This window comes from Tauraco erythrolophus, chromosome 1, assembly GCF_009769465.1.
Source record: "Tauraco erythrolophus isolate bTauEry1 chromosome 1, bTauEry1.pri, whole genome shotgun sequence".
Classification (NCBI taxonomy): Eukaryota; Metazoa; Chordata; class Aves; order Musophagiformes; family Musophagidae; genus Tauraco; species Tauraco erythrolophus.
The window spans coordinates 57,911,310-57,929,213 of record NC_141465.1 but is presented as its reverse complement, the minus strand read 5'-3'; the positions used below and the strand labels follow the sequence as shown (position 1 = coordinate 57,929,213).

At 40.7% G+C, this 17,904-nt stretch overlaps 1 protein-coding gene across 1 annotated transcript; it reads right to left on the bottom strand.

The window, feature by feature from the left end:
- Positions 1 to 1,539: 1,539 nt before the first annotated feature.
- LOC104371881 (arylsulfatase D-like) lies at positions 1,540 to 13,255 on the bottom strand. The gene is made up of 10 exons (XM_009977426.2): positions 13,227 to 13,255; positions 12,524 to 12,673; positions 11,399 to 11,520; positions 9,976 to 10,098; positions 6,430 to 6,853; positions 5,555 to 5,691; positions 4,163 to 4,297; positions 3,351 to 3,513; positions 2,938 to 3,059; positions 1,540 to 1,910 (listed from the first exon to the last, which is right to left on the bottom strand). Exons 1-10 carry the CDS (start codon positions 13,250 to 13,252, stop codon positions 1,540 to 1,542), a joined length of 1,773 nt encoding a protein of 590 aa, XP_009975728.2. The 5' UTR covers positions 13,253 to 13,255.
- Between the last annotated feature and the right edge of the window lie 4,649 nt (positions 13,256 to 17,904).

The following is a 17,904-nucleotide window of genomic DNA, read 5'->3' as shown; positions in this document are numbered from 1 at the left end:
AAATTAAGCAACAATCCAGTACATATGAAGCAATGGATTCACTTCATCTCTTGAAATTTTCACAGTAAGACTGAGTGCCTTTCTCATTAATAGCACTCATGGAACATCTGGGTGAATTCTGTGAAATGCATGAGGTCACAGCATAAAATAAAACTTTGCCTTTAAGCTGTAGGGCTTTGTTTACCTGCAGATTTCCTGAGGGCTGAATTGTGGGAAACAAGGGGGAAAATAAAACCAAGATAAACTGAACATTTATCAAAGGAGGGGGACAACTGAAAAGGGTCCTAGCATGATAGTTACAAAAATAGTTTAAAAAAAGTGAAATAAATTGAATGGGCAAATAATGTTCTCAGATGCCTACATATTCAGATATACTGTTGTAAACTTGTTCGTGTGAACAGATATATATTGTATCCTAGAAAGAAAAGCATTACCTGCAAGTCCACTTTAATAGGAACAAGTATTTTAACACAAAGAAGGGAAGAATTGGATTTACAGCAGCAAAGGAGATAGATCTGAGTAAACCTAACTGGTGGAATTATAATTTAACTTGTGAAGAAAAAAATACCTAACTCTGCATTTCATTTTTTAACAGTAAATTAGAGTTTGTTTGTTTTCATAATTAGTATCAAACATCTTTCAAAGAGTCTTTTCCAAACCTACTACTTGTTAGCAGGAACCAGTCATGACTGAGATACGGGCAGCAAGGTAACTCATGTAATCCTTGCCCAAATGACTGAACTGTTTATCAGTGTCACTGATGGTCACTTCTGTGACCATCAGTGCCACATGCCCTTGCTTGTGCTGCTGAGGGAGCTGGGTGCAGTGAGAGCTTTGGAAAGGGAAAATCCTTTCTCGTTTGTGTTCTCCATCAAAAGAGGCCGACTCCAATTAGAGGAGTCCCACACAGACAGCCATTACCCAGCTCATCACTTTTCCAAGCAATTGGGCAATTTCTCCTGATCCAGAAGCCCCAGGCTAACCAGCTGCCATCATCACTTCTGCTGGAGGGACTAGCTACAAGGAATGAAGGAAGCTACTTTTAAAGCCAATTCTCTGAAGAACTGTGGGCACAATTGTTTTGGAATTATTTTGGAGGCAGTAGTCTGCAAAATGTTTTTATAGCAGCACCTTATGCATCACCAATGAGGATAATAAAATTAAGGGAGATCTCCGTCCATGAATTACTTAGAAATTCAGAACAAAAAACAAAGCAAGATTCTAAGTATACCTTCATAAACAACGAAACATGGTATATCATCACTTGTACAGTTCTAATCTTGGTCCGCTTCACTGCATTTGAACTATTCATGCAGTTGTCAAGAGACATTAAAACATGCTCTTCATATCGGTCTGTCTTGCTCATTCTCTGAGAGTGTTGAGTCTAAAGCCACCTTTACCGAGTACTGTGCCATTCACTGGAACAATTCTCATATAAAGGCTCCATTAAAACAAACAAACAACCCACCAATCAGCGCCACTGAAGAAAATACTCTTGATCTAAAAAGACTTTTGAGGAAGTAACTTTGTTTCTCTCCTTTAGAGGTTGTCAAGTTTATTATCACCTTCCTTATCACACCAACAGAATGGGAATGTCCCACAGCACGGCTGCAACCACGGCTTCCACACGACATTATACAGGGAGAGCTGCTCTGGGACTGGCGTCAGTGTCCTGCGATGCTCTTCCGTGGCTCTTTCAATCTTTCTTATTACAGTGTCAAAGAGGGGCTCAGTGTCAGCTGACAGAGGTTTGGCTTCTGAAGGGTCTCGTGAGAGATCAAACAGCAATGGAGGGTCATGACGGGTCACACCTTCCCCAAAACATGGGCAAAATCCTCTGTCATAACAAGCCCCAGCTCCAGGTGGATGAAAGACAGGGGTCACATAATGAGCCTTCCAGATGGCTCCACCTGGCGGGAAAGAAAGAAGGCTTGCAATGACCCTAGTGGTTATCGCAAGACACTAGAAGAGCAAATATTTTTCTAGAGTTCATTTCTGATTACATTTCAGCTCTACAATTATTAGTTCATATGGTATTCTGATTTCATTTAAAATTAAGTGCCATGAAATTAAGTCAATAATGTAAAATTATTTCTTATGTTTGAAAATTTCTCCAAAATTTTCAGCAAGTATCATTTGCACTTGACCTTGTTTTCTGTGAAAACATGAAAAAAAAGAAAAAATGACAGGCTGAGAGAGTTGGGGTTGTTCAGTCTGGAGAATAGAAGGCTCTGGGGTGATCTTATGGCAGTCTTCCAGTACCTGAAGGAGGCCTACAAGAAAGCTGGAGAAGGACATTTTACAAGGGTATATGGTGATAAGACAAGGGGCAATGGCTTCAAACTGAAAGAGGGGAGATTTCGATTAGGTATAAGGAAGAAATTCTTCCCCTCGAGGGTGGTGAGGCACTGGAACAGGTTTCCCAGAGAAGTTGTGGATGCCCCATCCCTGGAGGTGTTCAAGGCTAGGTTGGATGAGGCTTTGAGCAACCTGGTGTAGTGGAGGGTGTCTCTGCTCATGGCAGGGGGGGTGGAACTAGATAACCTTTGAGGTCCTTTCCAACTCTAACAGTTCTATGATTCTATGATTTGGGGTTTCCATGGCTTTCTTCCTTTTTAAGGTAACAGTAGGAGAGACAAAGGACTGAGGCAAAGACTTTTTCATGAGACAAGGAGGGCATGGACTCCCCAGGCCTTGAATTCAGATGGAGCGATGAGTGAGACCCATCCTGAGCTCCAATAGCCTGCCCAGTATGCCATGTGCCTTGACGATGCAAACAAACCCTTCGTGCCATACAATACAGGTAATGCTAGCAAGTTATTGACCACCTTACACCTGGAACTACTTGAAAAGTTGCAATCCCAGAAAAACTGTGTAAGACAAATCTGTACTCCTGTAGATTGAACGTAATTCTTGGGAAAGAAGTTGTGTACTCACTGTTTTTCTGGTGCCACCGTACAGCATGTAAGTGAATGCCACAGTAATGAAACAGGAACTCGTGCTCTGAGTGCTCAACTGTTCCTTGCAGTAAAGGCATCAGATCCCGGCCATCAATTACCCTAACAGAAAAAACAGAGATCATCAGACTGGGGTAAGCTGTACAGGACTGCATTCCTCCTTAATGTCTCTTGCTGGAACTGCCAACTCTGAACGAGGAAGATGCTTGTAGAAGCTTGCAGGTAGATGCTGAATCTCAAATGTAGAGAAGAGGCGACTGAGCTGTGGTAACATTTATGTGTCTAGAAAAGGAGCAGGAGCGAAAAGAAAATGTCAGACTCAGAATGTGTTTCCAAACTAGACCTTCCATTGTATTGGGAGAGAAGGAGGAATAAAGACAGTTGTGTTTGTACCTGTCCTGGGGTAACACCCCTCCAGCCAGATGAACTACTGTAGGATAAATGTCCATCAGGCTTGTAGGTTCATCAATAACTGTGCTTGCAGGTAACACTCCTGGCCATCTAAATATCCCTGGGACTCGGATTCCTCCTTCCCAGCCTCCCATAGCTTTTCCACCTTTCATAAAAGAAAATAATAAATTTTCATTAAAACAAATGTTTCATTTAAAACAGAGACATTTTAGACAAATGTTATTATATTATTATAAGCTGTCTAATGTTACCTTTATGAGCCTTCCTTATCCTTTTGGTTATACCACTAAGTTCCTTCTCCTCAGCATCAGTGAAAGTGTGTTCACTACATCAGACCTCTTGAGTTATCTTATACGCTTACTCCCTTCTACTGTTTTACGAACATGTTGCCCCATCCAAACTCAGTGTGGCTAAAATTTTCAGGCATAAAGTAATTTCCCAGCCTAGTTCTCTTTCTTTTACAATCCTGTAACATACCTATTGTGGTTAAAGCAAAGGTTCAGATGCATAATGCAACTAATATTTAGTGAGAAGTTACACAATCTTAATAAAAACTAACTTGTGATCAGTTGCCTTAAGAAGAAATGACAGTTTGAGAATTCATGCTTATAAAGAATACCTGGACAGGCTAGAATTGACTGCATTTTTAAATGCTAAATTAGAATGAGACAAATTTGCTTTTCAATGATAAAAGACTGTTACTGCTTGGGCATACAGTCCTATATAAGCTTTAGGGGTGTCCTGAGTACTTTACTAGTTGTTGCTGGATTGTCACCATCCCTGACAGCTCTTACCTTTGTATTTTCCATTCCAACCACCCAGCTGCCTTTTGCCTTCATGTCTTTCCAGCCATCCACCATGATCAGAGGCAAAATAAACTAGTGTATTATTTTTCAAGCCTTCCTTGTCAATAGTATCTAGAACCTGGCCTGTAAAACACAGGAATATGTCTGTATTAAAAAGCAAAATTATCATTTAAACTACATAAATTTTAGCCTCTGATTTGTAAACATTCATCAGTGTAATTTCTTATCTATGTAGGGCTGCTCATTGTTTAAAAGAAGAATGTTTTAGGATTGAGATTTGTAGTTGTTACTGTCTGTAAAAGCACAGAAAATTTGTGATGTGCCCTAACCCCTTTGTTATCAGTATTATAGCAAAGGAGTGCAAAAACCACAGTCACAGAACATATTTCCTGTGTTGGAAAGGACAGAAGTACCATGTGCTGCAGAAATACGGAAAGAAAGCATGATCCAAGGCCTCAGAAACTTGGATTCTGCATCAGTGGTGGCCATCATGAGAAATGAAGAAAAAACGTAACGTGCACTTATCTTACATTGTCTAGACCACAGTTGGTATTTGTATGAAATTACTGTCTGGGTATAATATGCATTAAAAATATAGTTCTTTTTTATTTAAAAGTCATTATTGAGCTGTTTCTGATGTTCTTAATTGTATTTGTGGTGTGTAAGTGTTTGACAGGTAGGTTTGAAAACAATTCTTTCTGTATGTGTGCGTGATTCTTATCCCGTTTACAAATGTGGCTACATCTCCTCTGTCATGACTGGATGATAAATCATTCTCCTTGCCCTACAAAACACAGGCTGAGAAATAACATGAATCTAATCGGGAGCGTACCGATTAACATTTAAGAACATTTCTAGATTTGTTAATGGAGCTGAAAAATATACAGTACTCTGCTGAATGCATCCGTCACAGAGAAGTAGCCTGCTGGTTTACACCTGGAATTAATTTACTTATCAGTTGTATCACCTTCTGATGTGTCACTTAGAAATAGATAAGACATGAGCATAAAAGGCTGAAGTTACCTGATCTTTAATAATTGTAGAAAACGAAATAATTCTCACTTATTTAGAAAGAAGAGCAGGAGAGCTCCTCCTGACAGGAGCCAAAGAGACATGGTTAAAATTGGTAAACACTGGATCAAAAAACCTGAGTGAACAGAAAGATTCCTTTGGTCCAAGACTGGAGAAAATAAAAAACCAATACTGTAAGCCAACAGGGCTCATAGAAGATTGACAGATATTCATGAAAATTTTTGGACTTTTTCCCTTCTTGTTTTTAATTTTCTTCCTTTTTATTTTAATAACAACTGCATTTTTATTATATATTCAGACCTAGGTATTAGGTAGTTGGAGATATTGTTATTTGCTCTGGTGACTTACCCACCATCCAGTCCATCTCCTCTACATTATCTCCATATAAACCATGGCTACTCCTCCCAAGAAACTTCTTTGTGGTGAGGAGAGGGGTGTGGGAATGTAAAAAGGAAAGAAAGAGGAGGAATGGCTTGTGCTTATTTCTAAAAAAACAGAAATCAATTCTTTGTTATTAGGGAGGAAGATTCTCAGTACATACAAAGAGCAGTCATAATGGGAAATGGTATTATGATTTGCATATATACATATTTCAATAATCCCTTCAGAAACATCTTGCTTTGTAAAGTATGAAAACCCAGCAATTAGAATCTATCTGATAAAATAATACTTGGCTTATATAAAATGACCCTCTTTTTTACCTGAATGAAAGATAGAAAAGTTCCGGTTTGATGCTCCACTTTCTGTTATTGCAAACCATCACTGTGCTACAGAAACGAAGGCAGCAGAGTCATCTCCTGCTGGCTGTTGCCCACTTATGAGTCCATATGATAAGGTTGCATCACAGCTCTACTTCTCGTTCCCTGGCCCACACATACATTTCCGCCATCAGCTGCTATCCCTTAAGGCTGCAATGTTGATCTCATTGATAGAAATAGTAATTCCTCAATACAGCCTAGAAATATTCAATCCAATCCATGGAAATTTGGAAATGTTATCAGCTTTAGTGAAGCTAGGAATAACAGACGTTCTTAAGCAGCAGCTAATTTTTTTGTTTAATAATATATCATTATTACTATTATTAATAGTTAATAGGCATAATGGTACTTATAATCCTATATAATATTATAAAAATTATAAAAACTTCACATAAGAAAGTACTGTTTAGAAGTTGCAAGGCGTGCAAGAACCAGAAAATTGTGATCAAAGGAATTACACTTTACCTTTCAATAAACGAAATGGACTCTTTCAAGATAAGGGGTGTAGTCCTGTCTGTCACCATTGGCTGCTCAGTAACTTCGTGATTTCTCATCATAATGCAGTTCCAGTATCGTACAAACCCATAGCTTGAGAACCAGGATACAAAGAACAGAAGACTAAACCCAGCAAGGCAGGTCAGCGTTTTCCAGCAGACTGAAATCAAGCCGGTCAGTCTTCCCAGGGCAGCGGTAAGTGTAACGAGGCCAATCATCTGAGTGTAAACCCAGAGTTTCCTTCTAAAGGCTCTGTCCATCTCTGGTGTTTCCGTTGGCTGGCAGTCACTTATTAACGTAAAAGGCATCCCATAAAAATAGTCAAACCCGTGGTTTAGAGGGTGATGACAATGATCACTGCGGGATTCACAGTTAACACCTTGATGCCACTTCCCTGAAAATAAAAATGGTAAGAGATAATATTTTAAACTGGGCTTTTCCTCATACAAAACATTTCTCAAAAAATCATTTTTTTTTCCTACTCATGAAAACTTCTTCATCCTACATATATACACCAAGTATGTACTTACGTAATGAGATGTTTCTTATGATTGATGAAACTAAAAGTCTACAAATTATGGATTTCCAACAGAATTATTGGTGCTCTGTATACATATCCATGCCCTGTAGCTTTGATCAAATGTGAAATACTGAACTATAAAGGGAACTAGAAATTGAGAAACATACAAATTTTCAGAACAAAGCAAAAATGTATGGCCTTCCTTGCAGACCTGTCAAGTATGAAAGAGGAGGATTAAGTCTTTTTGTAAGTACCAGGCAAAATAACATTGTTTTGTTGTCTTGTTGTCTTTTTACCTTCAAGGTGCTATGCAGACTTGTTTCTGGAAAGTTTTGAATAGCTTGATGTCAGGACTATGGCAACACTCAGCGACGTGTTGGTGCCAAACTGATAAGGGAAGCTGTGGATAGTGTAGTCAAGTAACTTGCAGCTCAGCAGTGGATTTGGCAGACAAACCACCAGGTCCAGAAGAGAGATCAAGATTTCTCGGGAAGCTGTACCCATGTAAGTAACTTTGCTGATAACAGTATCTCCGTATACTGGATGAGAATAAAAGGCCTTGTTTTATACATATTTTTGCCATTTATTTGTATTTCATCAAATTTAAAAAGTCAACGCCACCTTCTTTTCAATTCTGAAGTCTTCCTGTATCAAAAGTAACATCTCCTGACCCTTTGCAATACAATTTTTCCTTATTATGAACATATGTCTGCTATTATGATGAATAGCACGTTGAAACCATGCTTTTGCTTTCCCTCCAGTCTATTCAAACAGACTGGTCATGCGCTTACACGGAGACATGAAAGGTTGACTCGTTTGGCTTAAACACTGAGGCTTGTGAATATCTGAATCAAGTGACCAAACTCTACCTCTCATCAGAAAGATGCAGTTTAATTGCATTTTATGATTTCTAATGTAATGCAAGCCTTGGATACCAGATCTATAGATGAAAATAAACTTTCAGAATTTTACTTGAAAACTAACTTGTAACTAATTCTTATTGTGGAGTAAGGAACTGTGTACTTTCTGAAGGACATTATCCTAAACAGATTGTTCACTATGTTACCCATATATATAGTAGCAGCCAACCCTGAGTAGATTTCAATAGAGTTGCTGTGCATTACAACAGCAGTAGAAAAAACTGTTTAAGAGAAAAAAAAATGCTACTTTTAAGATATAAAGAAAGAGTGAAAGTTCTGTTCTACATGGATGAATCACTTTCAGCTAAAATCTCTATCAGTTTACCTCTTGACATATTTAGAGCCAGCTATAGAATCAAACAGATTTGTAATCAATACATAAATGCATTGGTCATAAATAGAGGTGCAGCTAAAGTATCCTTTACTTCAGATGCACTCCAACACCTAAATCTCCAGCTGAGGTTGATAAAGGCTTCTGACATGCTACGAAAGACTCAAGTCTCCACAAGATTAAGTGTATAAATAAGATAAATTAATCTTTGAGGGTATATGTTACACGACATCAGCTTTCTGACTACAAAGAATCTGCAAAGCATTTCCCAACAAAAAGTCTCATTATCACATCAAGCTGGAGGTTATTAATAGGATTTAACTTTGCAATTAAACTGGTCGTGCTCAGAGCAAAACCATCACAAACTATTCGGGTGAGACTATTCAGTGCTCATTCAGCTGTGGTGACGTGGGTAGATGTTTTGTAAGATTTCTTGCTTCATGACTTGAATGTGAAGTTGTTTGTATGAGGTTTTTTGTGTCACTTATAACCAATGCTTTCCATCATCCCCTCAGGCGCAGTTAATTGGAATCTGTCAATCCAGTTAAACTAAGTGATGGTCTGGGTGTCTATGGTGTGATTTTAGCTGAGGTGTTCACAAGTAAAACACCAGCCCGCTTTGCTAGCTAGCTTCTAGGAGCGATGAAGCATAATCTCCCCGCAGGGCAATTCCTCTGACAAAGTGCAGACAAATCTGTTTGTTTTGTTAGTTACTACAAGCCAAGTTGAAGCAAGTGGCTAATAGATGTGCTCTTTTTTATGAGCTGATTAAAAGAACTAAAATAATATATTTACAAAAATAACAGGAGAACAAGATTCAGTAACATAGAACTTAAAATTCTTGGAGAGCTTTGTTTAGCGTTGTCCTCTATGGCTTAGTTTTATTCTGCTGAATGAATACAAATCCATTCCTCCGGACACTTTTATTAGTAAAATCAGTTTATTTGTGCAGCCAATTTTTTTATGTGTCAGACACAGATTTTGGATATTGACATTTAAATGCTCAGATGAGGTAGGGCAAATAGTTGAAAATTCAGGCCAGGAGTGTTTGCGTTTTATCAGTCTGTGGAATTATGTGACATACCTAAGACAAATAATTATGTGCAGCTGGATCATGACCAAAAGTTAAAACTGTACTAAAAAGGAAAAGTCCTGTAAAATATAAAGTAAAATGGAAATCTTATTAATGCTGAAGGAGGCCATGTTTTGAGGACTGTACTGAAATCTGGTGAACTATACTGGCAAGCTGTAATTAAAGAAAAAACAATTGCTCTGTTTCTGGTTTTGAAAGGCCAGATCTTGTGATGTTATGAACTGGCTCTATTGTTTTAAGTAGCAGCTGTTACCTTTTGTTGTGAATCTGCTCTGAGCTGTGTAAAGCATCAGCATGCATATTTAAATGGAACTCATATTTTTGTGGGGGTTTTTTTATGAAATATCTTTGGAAAAATTGTTATATACCTGGTAGAATAGTATTCAAGAAATATTAACACATTTTCTATTATATATTTGAACAACCACAGCTGTGCTTGCAAGCAAGTCAACAACAATTATTCTCTTTATCAGATGCTTGTTCTTTGAAGTGAGATTCTTTTAGGCCAGGATTTCTTCTTACAAGATATTCTTAAATTAGGAAATAAAAATATTACAACCTATGTATGAGGAGTTGCTAACTAAAGCAAGTGGTTCGAGTGAGATATGCAGGTGAAACAAGTTCTAGACCATCTTCAGGATTGTCCCCATACCTATTAGTCCTGTGCTGTAGCCTTGCTGCTGCAGTATTTTGGCAAAAGTGGTTTCATTCGGAGGAAGTCCTCCTGAGCCGCCATTCCAAAAAATAACACGGTAATTGTTTATAGCATCCATTCCTACAAAATACAATAATAAACAGTCTTAGTAAGCCTAACTGGTAGAGCACTTTTATCAAACACCCTTCGTTTCCTGGTTTTGTAGGTATTACAGTTTTAAACCTTTATCCTAATGCTGTTTGTTTGGGGATATGAATCTAGGCCACTGGACAAGAATGAGTTAAGTCTCTTCATTGTATAATACTTATTCTGGAGTAGAAGACTCCAGCCCTCTGTCAGCCTCAGACTCCAACTGGCATAAGGCTGCCTGGGAACTCAAGATTTCCCTGCACAGTGGCATGGCTGACATCTGAATTCTCAAGCCCACAGAATAACTATCTAGCACTGCAATCTTCTCACCTGCAGGTTTACACTCTGTTATTTAGCATTATATACTGGCGTCACCCCATCATACAACATAACGTGAAGTACAGTCTGTCATGGAAGTGTCACACATCTCTGGCCCTGCTGTTATAATGGGAGAGAGTCTGTACAAACTCATGCGTGTTTTCAAGCTATCTCAGTGGGAGCTGTCAGGATGAAAGTAGGATGACATACCAGCTTCAAAATGCCTCAGGAATGAAGGCACTGAAGATCATTTGCAATAGAACAAGCATTAGAGAGTCGCTGTTAGAAACATGTAGAGCTATTTGCTTTTCATACCTCTTCATCTCAGGGATGCAGTTTGACAGGATAGTTTTTTTTTTTTTCAAAAACAGAACTGGGAAAAATAATATAGCTGTCAAACTGTTATTTTGTAGGACAGATGAATTCTGACATACAGGTAAGAAAGCTTTCCTGTGAACGACTCGTTCTGCACCTCAACTGGAGGGAATGGACATAAATCTGCATAGATCTACTCTGCTCCTTGCAGGGAGCTTGAGCTGTTTCTGATCTCTGATGAGGAGTAATCCATGATAGAGATTAATGTAACTAGTGCTTTAGAAATGTGTTATTATTATTCAAGTTCTGTGTAATGACTTTTTTGAATGTGACAATTTGTGCTAACTCCTTTTTGGCTGAAATCTGTGCAATACAGCACCAAAATGCAATTGAAATTGTGAGCTGGTGGGGGAGCAAGCTGCTCTGTGGAGTCTGTTCTTCTCTGCCCCAGGGCAGTTCATTGTACCCCATAAATCTAGATGCCACCTCAAAGGTACTAGACCTAGCTGGTGTGTCTGTGTGTGCCTCAGTGAGGGATGACATGTCTGTGGTACCCCTTGTCTTTGCACATCCTTACATCTTTTGTGCCCATTGTATGACATTGTTCCCTTCAGCAATAAAGTAATGTTTAAAGGCTGCTTGGCTGTGCAAGGCAAACCTGATCGGAGGGGATATCTGCCAGTGAGGAAAGCTGCTCTGCTGGGGGTGCAAAGTGGAGCCGCAGCAATGTGTTGGGTCAGTTTCACTCCTTCCTTTGCCAGGCGATCAATGTTTGGGGTCCTAAAAATGCAACCAACACTGTCAGATGTCATTCAGAGGGTCTTCAAAGGAATGGGGATGAGGAATAATATACTTATCTTTATTTTGGGAAGTTTCTTCTATTGGAAGATGGCTAAGAAAGATCTTTTTTTTTGTTTTATTTTAATTTTCTTAAGTGATGGGGAAATATTTTTTTTTCTTTCGTCATTATCAATAGCTATGCAGATAAATTTCAAGCCAATGATTCTTTCTTGTTTCCCAAGCCCTGTAAACGACCTTGCAGAAATGTACCGTACTGCCCTTGAAGAAGAAAACTCATGCCTTGGGAGTGATGCTATACTGAACTGGATGTCCAGCCATGCGGAGCCTCATCAGCTACCTAGGATCATCAGCTACTTATCAGAAGCTTGCTGGCCAGTGCCAATCAGGGTGAGATTCTGAGAACTTTGCTGGATGAGGGGAATGATTATATCAGATTTGCTTTTGTTCAAAGAAGTGACAAGCTGGTAGGAAACTAGCAGTCAATAACATAGCATGATTTTTAAAGAGAAGGGAAATTCTGTGTCCTTGGGTCTGAAAAGAGAAGTATTTCCTAATAACATAGATTATTGCAGTGATTTATACTGTATTTTGATGTGAGACCGGGAAAAAATGGCAAAATAAAGTTAAATGAAGTAATAAGGCCTGATATGTTGAAAGAGGGGACAACATTTCTATCTTCAGGTATGTGAAAGAGCTTGGCGCTTCTCAATGTCAAGCAATTAAGGAATACACAAGAAAGGCTGGCAGATTCCCACAGCAAAACAGCTTGGGATAGCAGAGCTGGCCCTGGGAATGCCCTCTAGGCTGTGAGATAATTTTGGTGGTGCTTTACATTTATCGTTAACAGCACCTGAGGGGATCCTCCCATTTCTCCAGGAAATGAACTTGAAGACAGCTTGAATAGCTGATGATGGGCAGGGGATTGCAGTCTTACATTAAATAACACACCAGCTCTGTTCACTGTTGTTCTCAGTTTCCTTACCTGATAGTATCATTCCCATAGCAACCTACATCCCCTATGCCGAGATCATCAGCCATCAACAGGACAATGTTTGGCTGTGTGACAATGGAAAGCTGTGTCAGCGGTGGCTGCAGAAGCAGACCAAAAATCAGAGGTGTAACCAGGGATGTCCTGAAACACAGAAGAAGAAAAGAAGTCAATGACCTGGCCGTTCATCATTCCCACTGCATGTGGCTGAAGACCTTCCCACATGAGCTTGGCCGCAGATCACACCACTCTCTGCCCAGACATAGAGGATGTGTTAAAATTTGATCATTGACCCAAACAGATGTCATGAAAATGAAAGTGTCAGGACCATAACTTTAAAATCTACTTTTCTGATAGATTCCAAACTTCCTATGAGCAGTCTCACTTGAGACGTTACATGTGACAGATGACGTATAAGTTTTTTTGCTTTAGTAGCTTCATGGGATGTTTTTTAGAAGTTGGTTTGTGAAACTGAGAACGTGATCAACTTCCTCTGACATCCTTCTTGCCCTTACTGGGACCTTTGTGTAGTGAAAAATTTAAGAACAAGAAAAACAAACAAACAAATTCACATTATGAGTATACTTTATAGACAAACAACCCTACTCTATTATAATACAGTATTATGTCATTAATAAACTTTGCTCCCTTTAGATCTAAGTATGATATAACAATAATTCATAAACTTTTTTCTTACCAATAAGATATTTGCTGCCAAATCATTTCTGCATTTGAAGTGTTCAGATTCTGCAAAACCAAGAGAGAGAGCCTTGTCATGTTTTGTAATGGTTTGATGTGGAGGGGGGGGTGGTTCTGGTGGCAGGAGAGGGGTTTTGCTCCCTGCGACCTCCCTGGTTTGGAACCGGGTTAGGCTTAGTTCTGGCCACCAGATCAGACTGCCATCCCCCTCGGGGTTGAGCCAATAGGGCGCCTCTGCGAATTGCCCTATTTAAGTCAGGACAAGGGAACCGGAAAAGGTGCTTCGCCCAGGATCGAGCAGAGAAGGGAGGAGGGCACTGCCCCCGCTCCCTGGCTCCCGGCCGGGCAGCTGCCTGCGTCGGGCCGGCGCCGCCCACGGAGAATGGCGGCGGCGGAGCCAGCTGGGGAACTCGGGGGCACCCCACTCCCGGGGTGCCCACTGGGCTGAGTTCACCCGGAGAGGACTGAGATCTGAGAGAAACAGCCGCATCGACACCAGGTCAGTGAGGATGGAGCGGGAGGAGGTGTGCTGGAGCCGAGTTTCCCCTGCGGCTGATGGTGAGATAGCAGGCTGCCCCCCTGCAACCAGGACGGCCTCGGTGGAGCAGAGACCCACTCGCAGCCCGTGGGGAGAAGATGCCTGAGCCTGAGGATGGTCGTGTTGGGGTGCACGACACGGCAGAGAGGCATCTGGAGTCTGCGTGACGACCCACGCCGGAGCGAGTGGCTACAGCTCCCTAAGTACCCGAGACTGTGGTAAAGCCCACACCGGAGCAATCTGTGGGGAAGGATTGTTTCCAGTGGGCTGGACTCACGCTGGAGAAGTCTGTGGATTTTTTCCTCGTGGGTAGGGGATCTATTGGAGCAGGGGAAAAGGGTGTAAGGACTCCTTCTCCTTTAAGAAAGAAGCAGCAGTAACAGCACGGAATGAACTGACCTGCACTCCCCCAGTCCCTGTCCCCTGTGCTGCTGGGGGGAGGAGGTAGAGCCGGGAGGAAAAGCAAAGGGGGGGGGAAGGTGTCGGTTTTAAGATCTGGTTTTGTTTCTTTCTGTCCTCTCGAGTAATCGGTTTTTGTTTCCCTTTGTCCTTCTAAGTAATCATTAATAAACTCTTTTGCTTTGAGAAAAGCCCCGTCTGTTTTGCCCAGGACCATGGTTGGTGGGTGCTCCCTCTGTTCTTGTCTCAACCCTCAGCCCCTTTGTTTTTTTTTTTTCTCTCCTCTCTACTTCACTGGAGAAGGAGAGACTGTGTGAGTTTTAGTTGCTGGATCAGCCTAAAACCACGACATGTTTGCATTTTCCTAGTAATGACTGCGATAAAAATAGATAAAAAACTTAATCAAAGCCTATCGACATTCTCTCTGTTTTATTTACTTCAGTGCACCTTGGATCAGACCCTAAATGAAGAAGAGTAAAGGCATGAATGTTATTTTTGTTGCTAGCACTTCCCTTCTTAGAGGAATTTTTCTTTTTGTGTAGAGAACTTTATCTGAAATAGCAAAATAATTCTCTTTTGTTACACGACTAAGCTGTATGAAAAGTACTTACTGTTCAGAAAGGAAGAGAAGAGCTTTTTAAAATCCAGTCCTCAATATCATTTATTTTTCTGTAATCACAGGGACAGTAGCAGCCTGCTGCTTCTTCACATAATGTGCCGAGTTTCCTTTCAGGCTTGTAAAAGATATCTTTAGTTGTAGAAATTCTAGTCATCCTCTTCCAATGATGACATTTCCTTAGAAGACACTGAATTTGTGACCTCCTGTTGTTTGACTCTGAGCTGAGCCTTTTCCTTCTTTGTATGTGTCAGATTTCAGGGTGTGATGCTCTTCCCCCTCTCTCTGCACAGCTTTCTGCAAAGGTTCCTCAGAGGCTTTCTCTTTCGCTGCCAGGACAAGATAAACTGTTTAAAGGCTTTGAAGTAAGGGCCAAATGACCTTGCTTCAAAGGCTTAAAACAGACTATTTTCAAATTTATTCCACGTCTAGCTGAACTATCCCAAGCATCCCAATTTTATAAATCATGTTGGTTTCGCATTTTCTTTTCCAGAAATGATAGTATTTAGCAGCTTAGTTAATATCCATAGTTCTTAAATTTTATTCATCAACACTACAGACCTCAAAGGGAAAATTTAAATTTCTGTGCTTAGGAAATTGGCATCCAAACAGCTCGAAACACTTCTTTATCCGCACCAGTGCTGATGCAGCATTGTTATCTACAGACACTCAGACTTAGTTTCCTGCATTTGGATTTGTGCCTTTGCTGCATCCTGAGTGTGTATCGCAAAGATACTGGAGGACACCTCAGCCATCTTTTACATATACATGTTATGTGCCTCCGAAACAGCGGAAATAAATGGGAGTTGGAAATACTCAAATTTAATTGTGTAATCGGTTGTTGCTAATTGCCCATACTTCACAGTAGAGAGACGCTTCTTCAAAGCACAGGCTGGAGCTCAAGGCTGAGATCCTTCGGAAGCTCCCTGTACAATAGCAAGTAATATACAGAAAACAGCCGCTGCACTGACTGATCTCATCCCTGTCAAGCCATTTCCTGAGTAAAAGGTGATGGGAATCCAGTCAGAGAAACTTGAGCAGCTCCAGTGGGAAGAAGAGGGATGGTGAAAACTGCTTGACACGTTCCTCCCCTTTCCAAGAAGTCGGGGGGACCCCAGGTCCCCGCAATGCCGTGCAGCTCCTTGCTTGGTCCCTCGGCAGCTGGGGCAGCAGGAAATGCCCACCTGATTGAGCCACAAGCAGTTCGGAGGGTGCTTTTTTGGGACTTCTTTGGGACCACTTCTGCCAGAGTGGCACTCAAGCCATGCTGCAAGCAAACTGTCCAGTTTGCGATCTGAAATGCATTTGGCTTAAAGTAAAACTCCTCCCTCTCCCATTATTTAACCCCGCTAAAGTAATTTAGATTTTATCCCTTTCTTATCCATTTTAATAATCCAGGGGGGTATAGCTTGCATATATTTCATACTTCACTGTTTTCCTTTACTGATTGAAGTTCTATAATGTGTCTTTACATTTCTACCAAAATACTTACAAGGTACTGAAATCTCAATTCAAGCCAGTTCACATACAAGAAAATATTAATATTTTTAGATACACTCAGATACATTTTTCACAAAAAACAGTACCTGTTTGTGGCATCAGTTTGGCAACACTTGGTGAAAGATCTTACAGGTAATTCCATTCAATTTGGTACTGTTTGGTCTGTGAAAAAGTCTGCTAAAAATTCCTATATTGTAGACTTGATATAAATACAATAAAAGCCAAACTTAAGATAACAAGTTGCCTGTGGCTGAATGTTCTCACTTTGTACACAGGCATGTAAGAGAATAATGTCGTTGTAAAGGGAAATGCCTTTTAAAAACTTCCTCAAGATATTTATATCTACAGAAGCAAAAAACCCCCTCTAATTTCCAAATGCCCATTAAAATTTTCCTGTGCGTTTCCCAACATAGTAAGGGAGGAATACAATACCTGGTCAAGTTACACTCAAATCAGGCAGCTGATAGACTGGAGCACGAGCTTATTTTCAGTTGATTTAAAACCATTCCAAATTTTTCAGCACGATGACTGCTGCTACAGCAGGGCGTCTAACATCTGTTTCTGAAGGCAGTCCTTAAATCTGCCCTAGCTGCTCATGCGCACTCAGGCACAGGAAAGCTGTGTTATACTGGAGCTTACAAGCAGCTGGGTGGTCTAACTTATCCCAGAGTCCCTTAAGCTGCACGTCCCACTGCCGTTTGCACAACGGTGACATTCATACATGTGTGAGGGTGGGGCTGGGGAACGCCACTAATGCAGCTAAAATGCTTTCTGCCCAAGCAGCGGTTTCTCAAGGGAAGGGAAGAACCTCCTTCAAGACTGAGACACTCCAATGACAGGCACTATAAGTAACAGTTCCCCATAAACCTCTCCTTGTTTCCATCAAGAAAAACAGAAAATAGCTGTACTTACGAAGCAGCAATTAAGAATTGCTTACCTGTAGAAGAAGAAATTGAGCAAATAGCCTCACTTTATGCGAGCCCTGAGTGCCTGCAGTGCTGAGGACGTAATTTCTGCATGCGCAGTAAGAAATAGTTTCAGAGAGTGGGGAGGAAGTGCTGGCAGGAGACCTGAATTTGCTTTTGCAGAAAATGAGTCATTTGGCTTCACTTCTGAGTGCTGGCTGTTTCCTGGTCATTGCACAAAGGCAGAAAATAAGGTTACATGCTGGCTAATGCTTGCTTTCTTGATTTTTCTTGTTTGAGTCCTGTTGTATCGAGTGTTTTGGGAGAGGACGAGATACGATCAAACAGCAATCTTGCTTTACTGACAGAATTTCCTGTGTTTTGTATCTTAAAAGAGAAGGGAGATGTTGTTATGAGTTGGTGGTTCATCACCAATTGCAGTGTTCAGACTGGTCTGCTAGTGGAACACCTCTGAGGCTGGCTACAGCACCAGAGCTGATCCCTTCCCTGCTCTCTCCCACCCCAACATTTCCATGCATGTCAGCATGCACAGAAGTGGTGTGTCTGTTTTTCCTTCTCTCAGCACCTGCTTCCTTATCCCCACCTATGTTATAGCATCTCAATCTGCACCTTTCTGGTTCCTGTTCCACTTCATCATGCCTTTAGGGCTTTAGGATTCATTAGCATATATAGGATTTCTTGTTTTCTGATGCCCTCT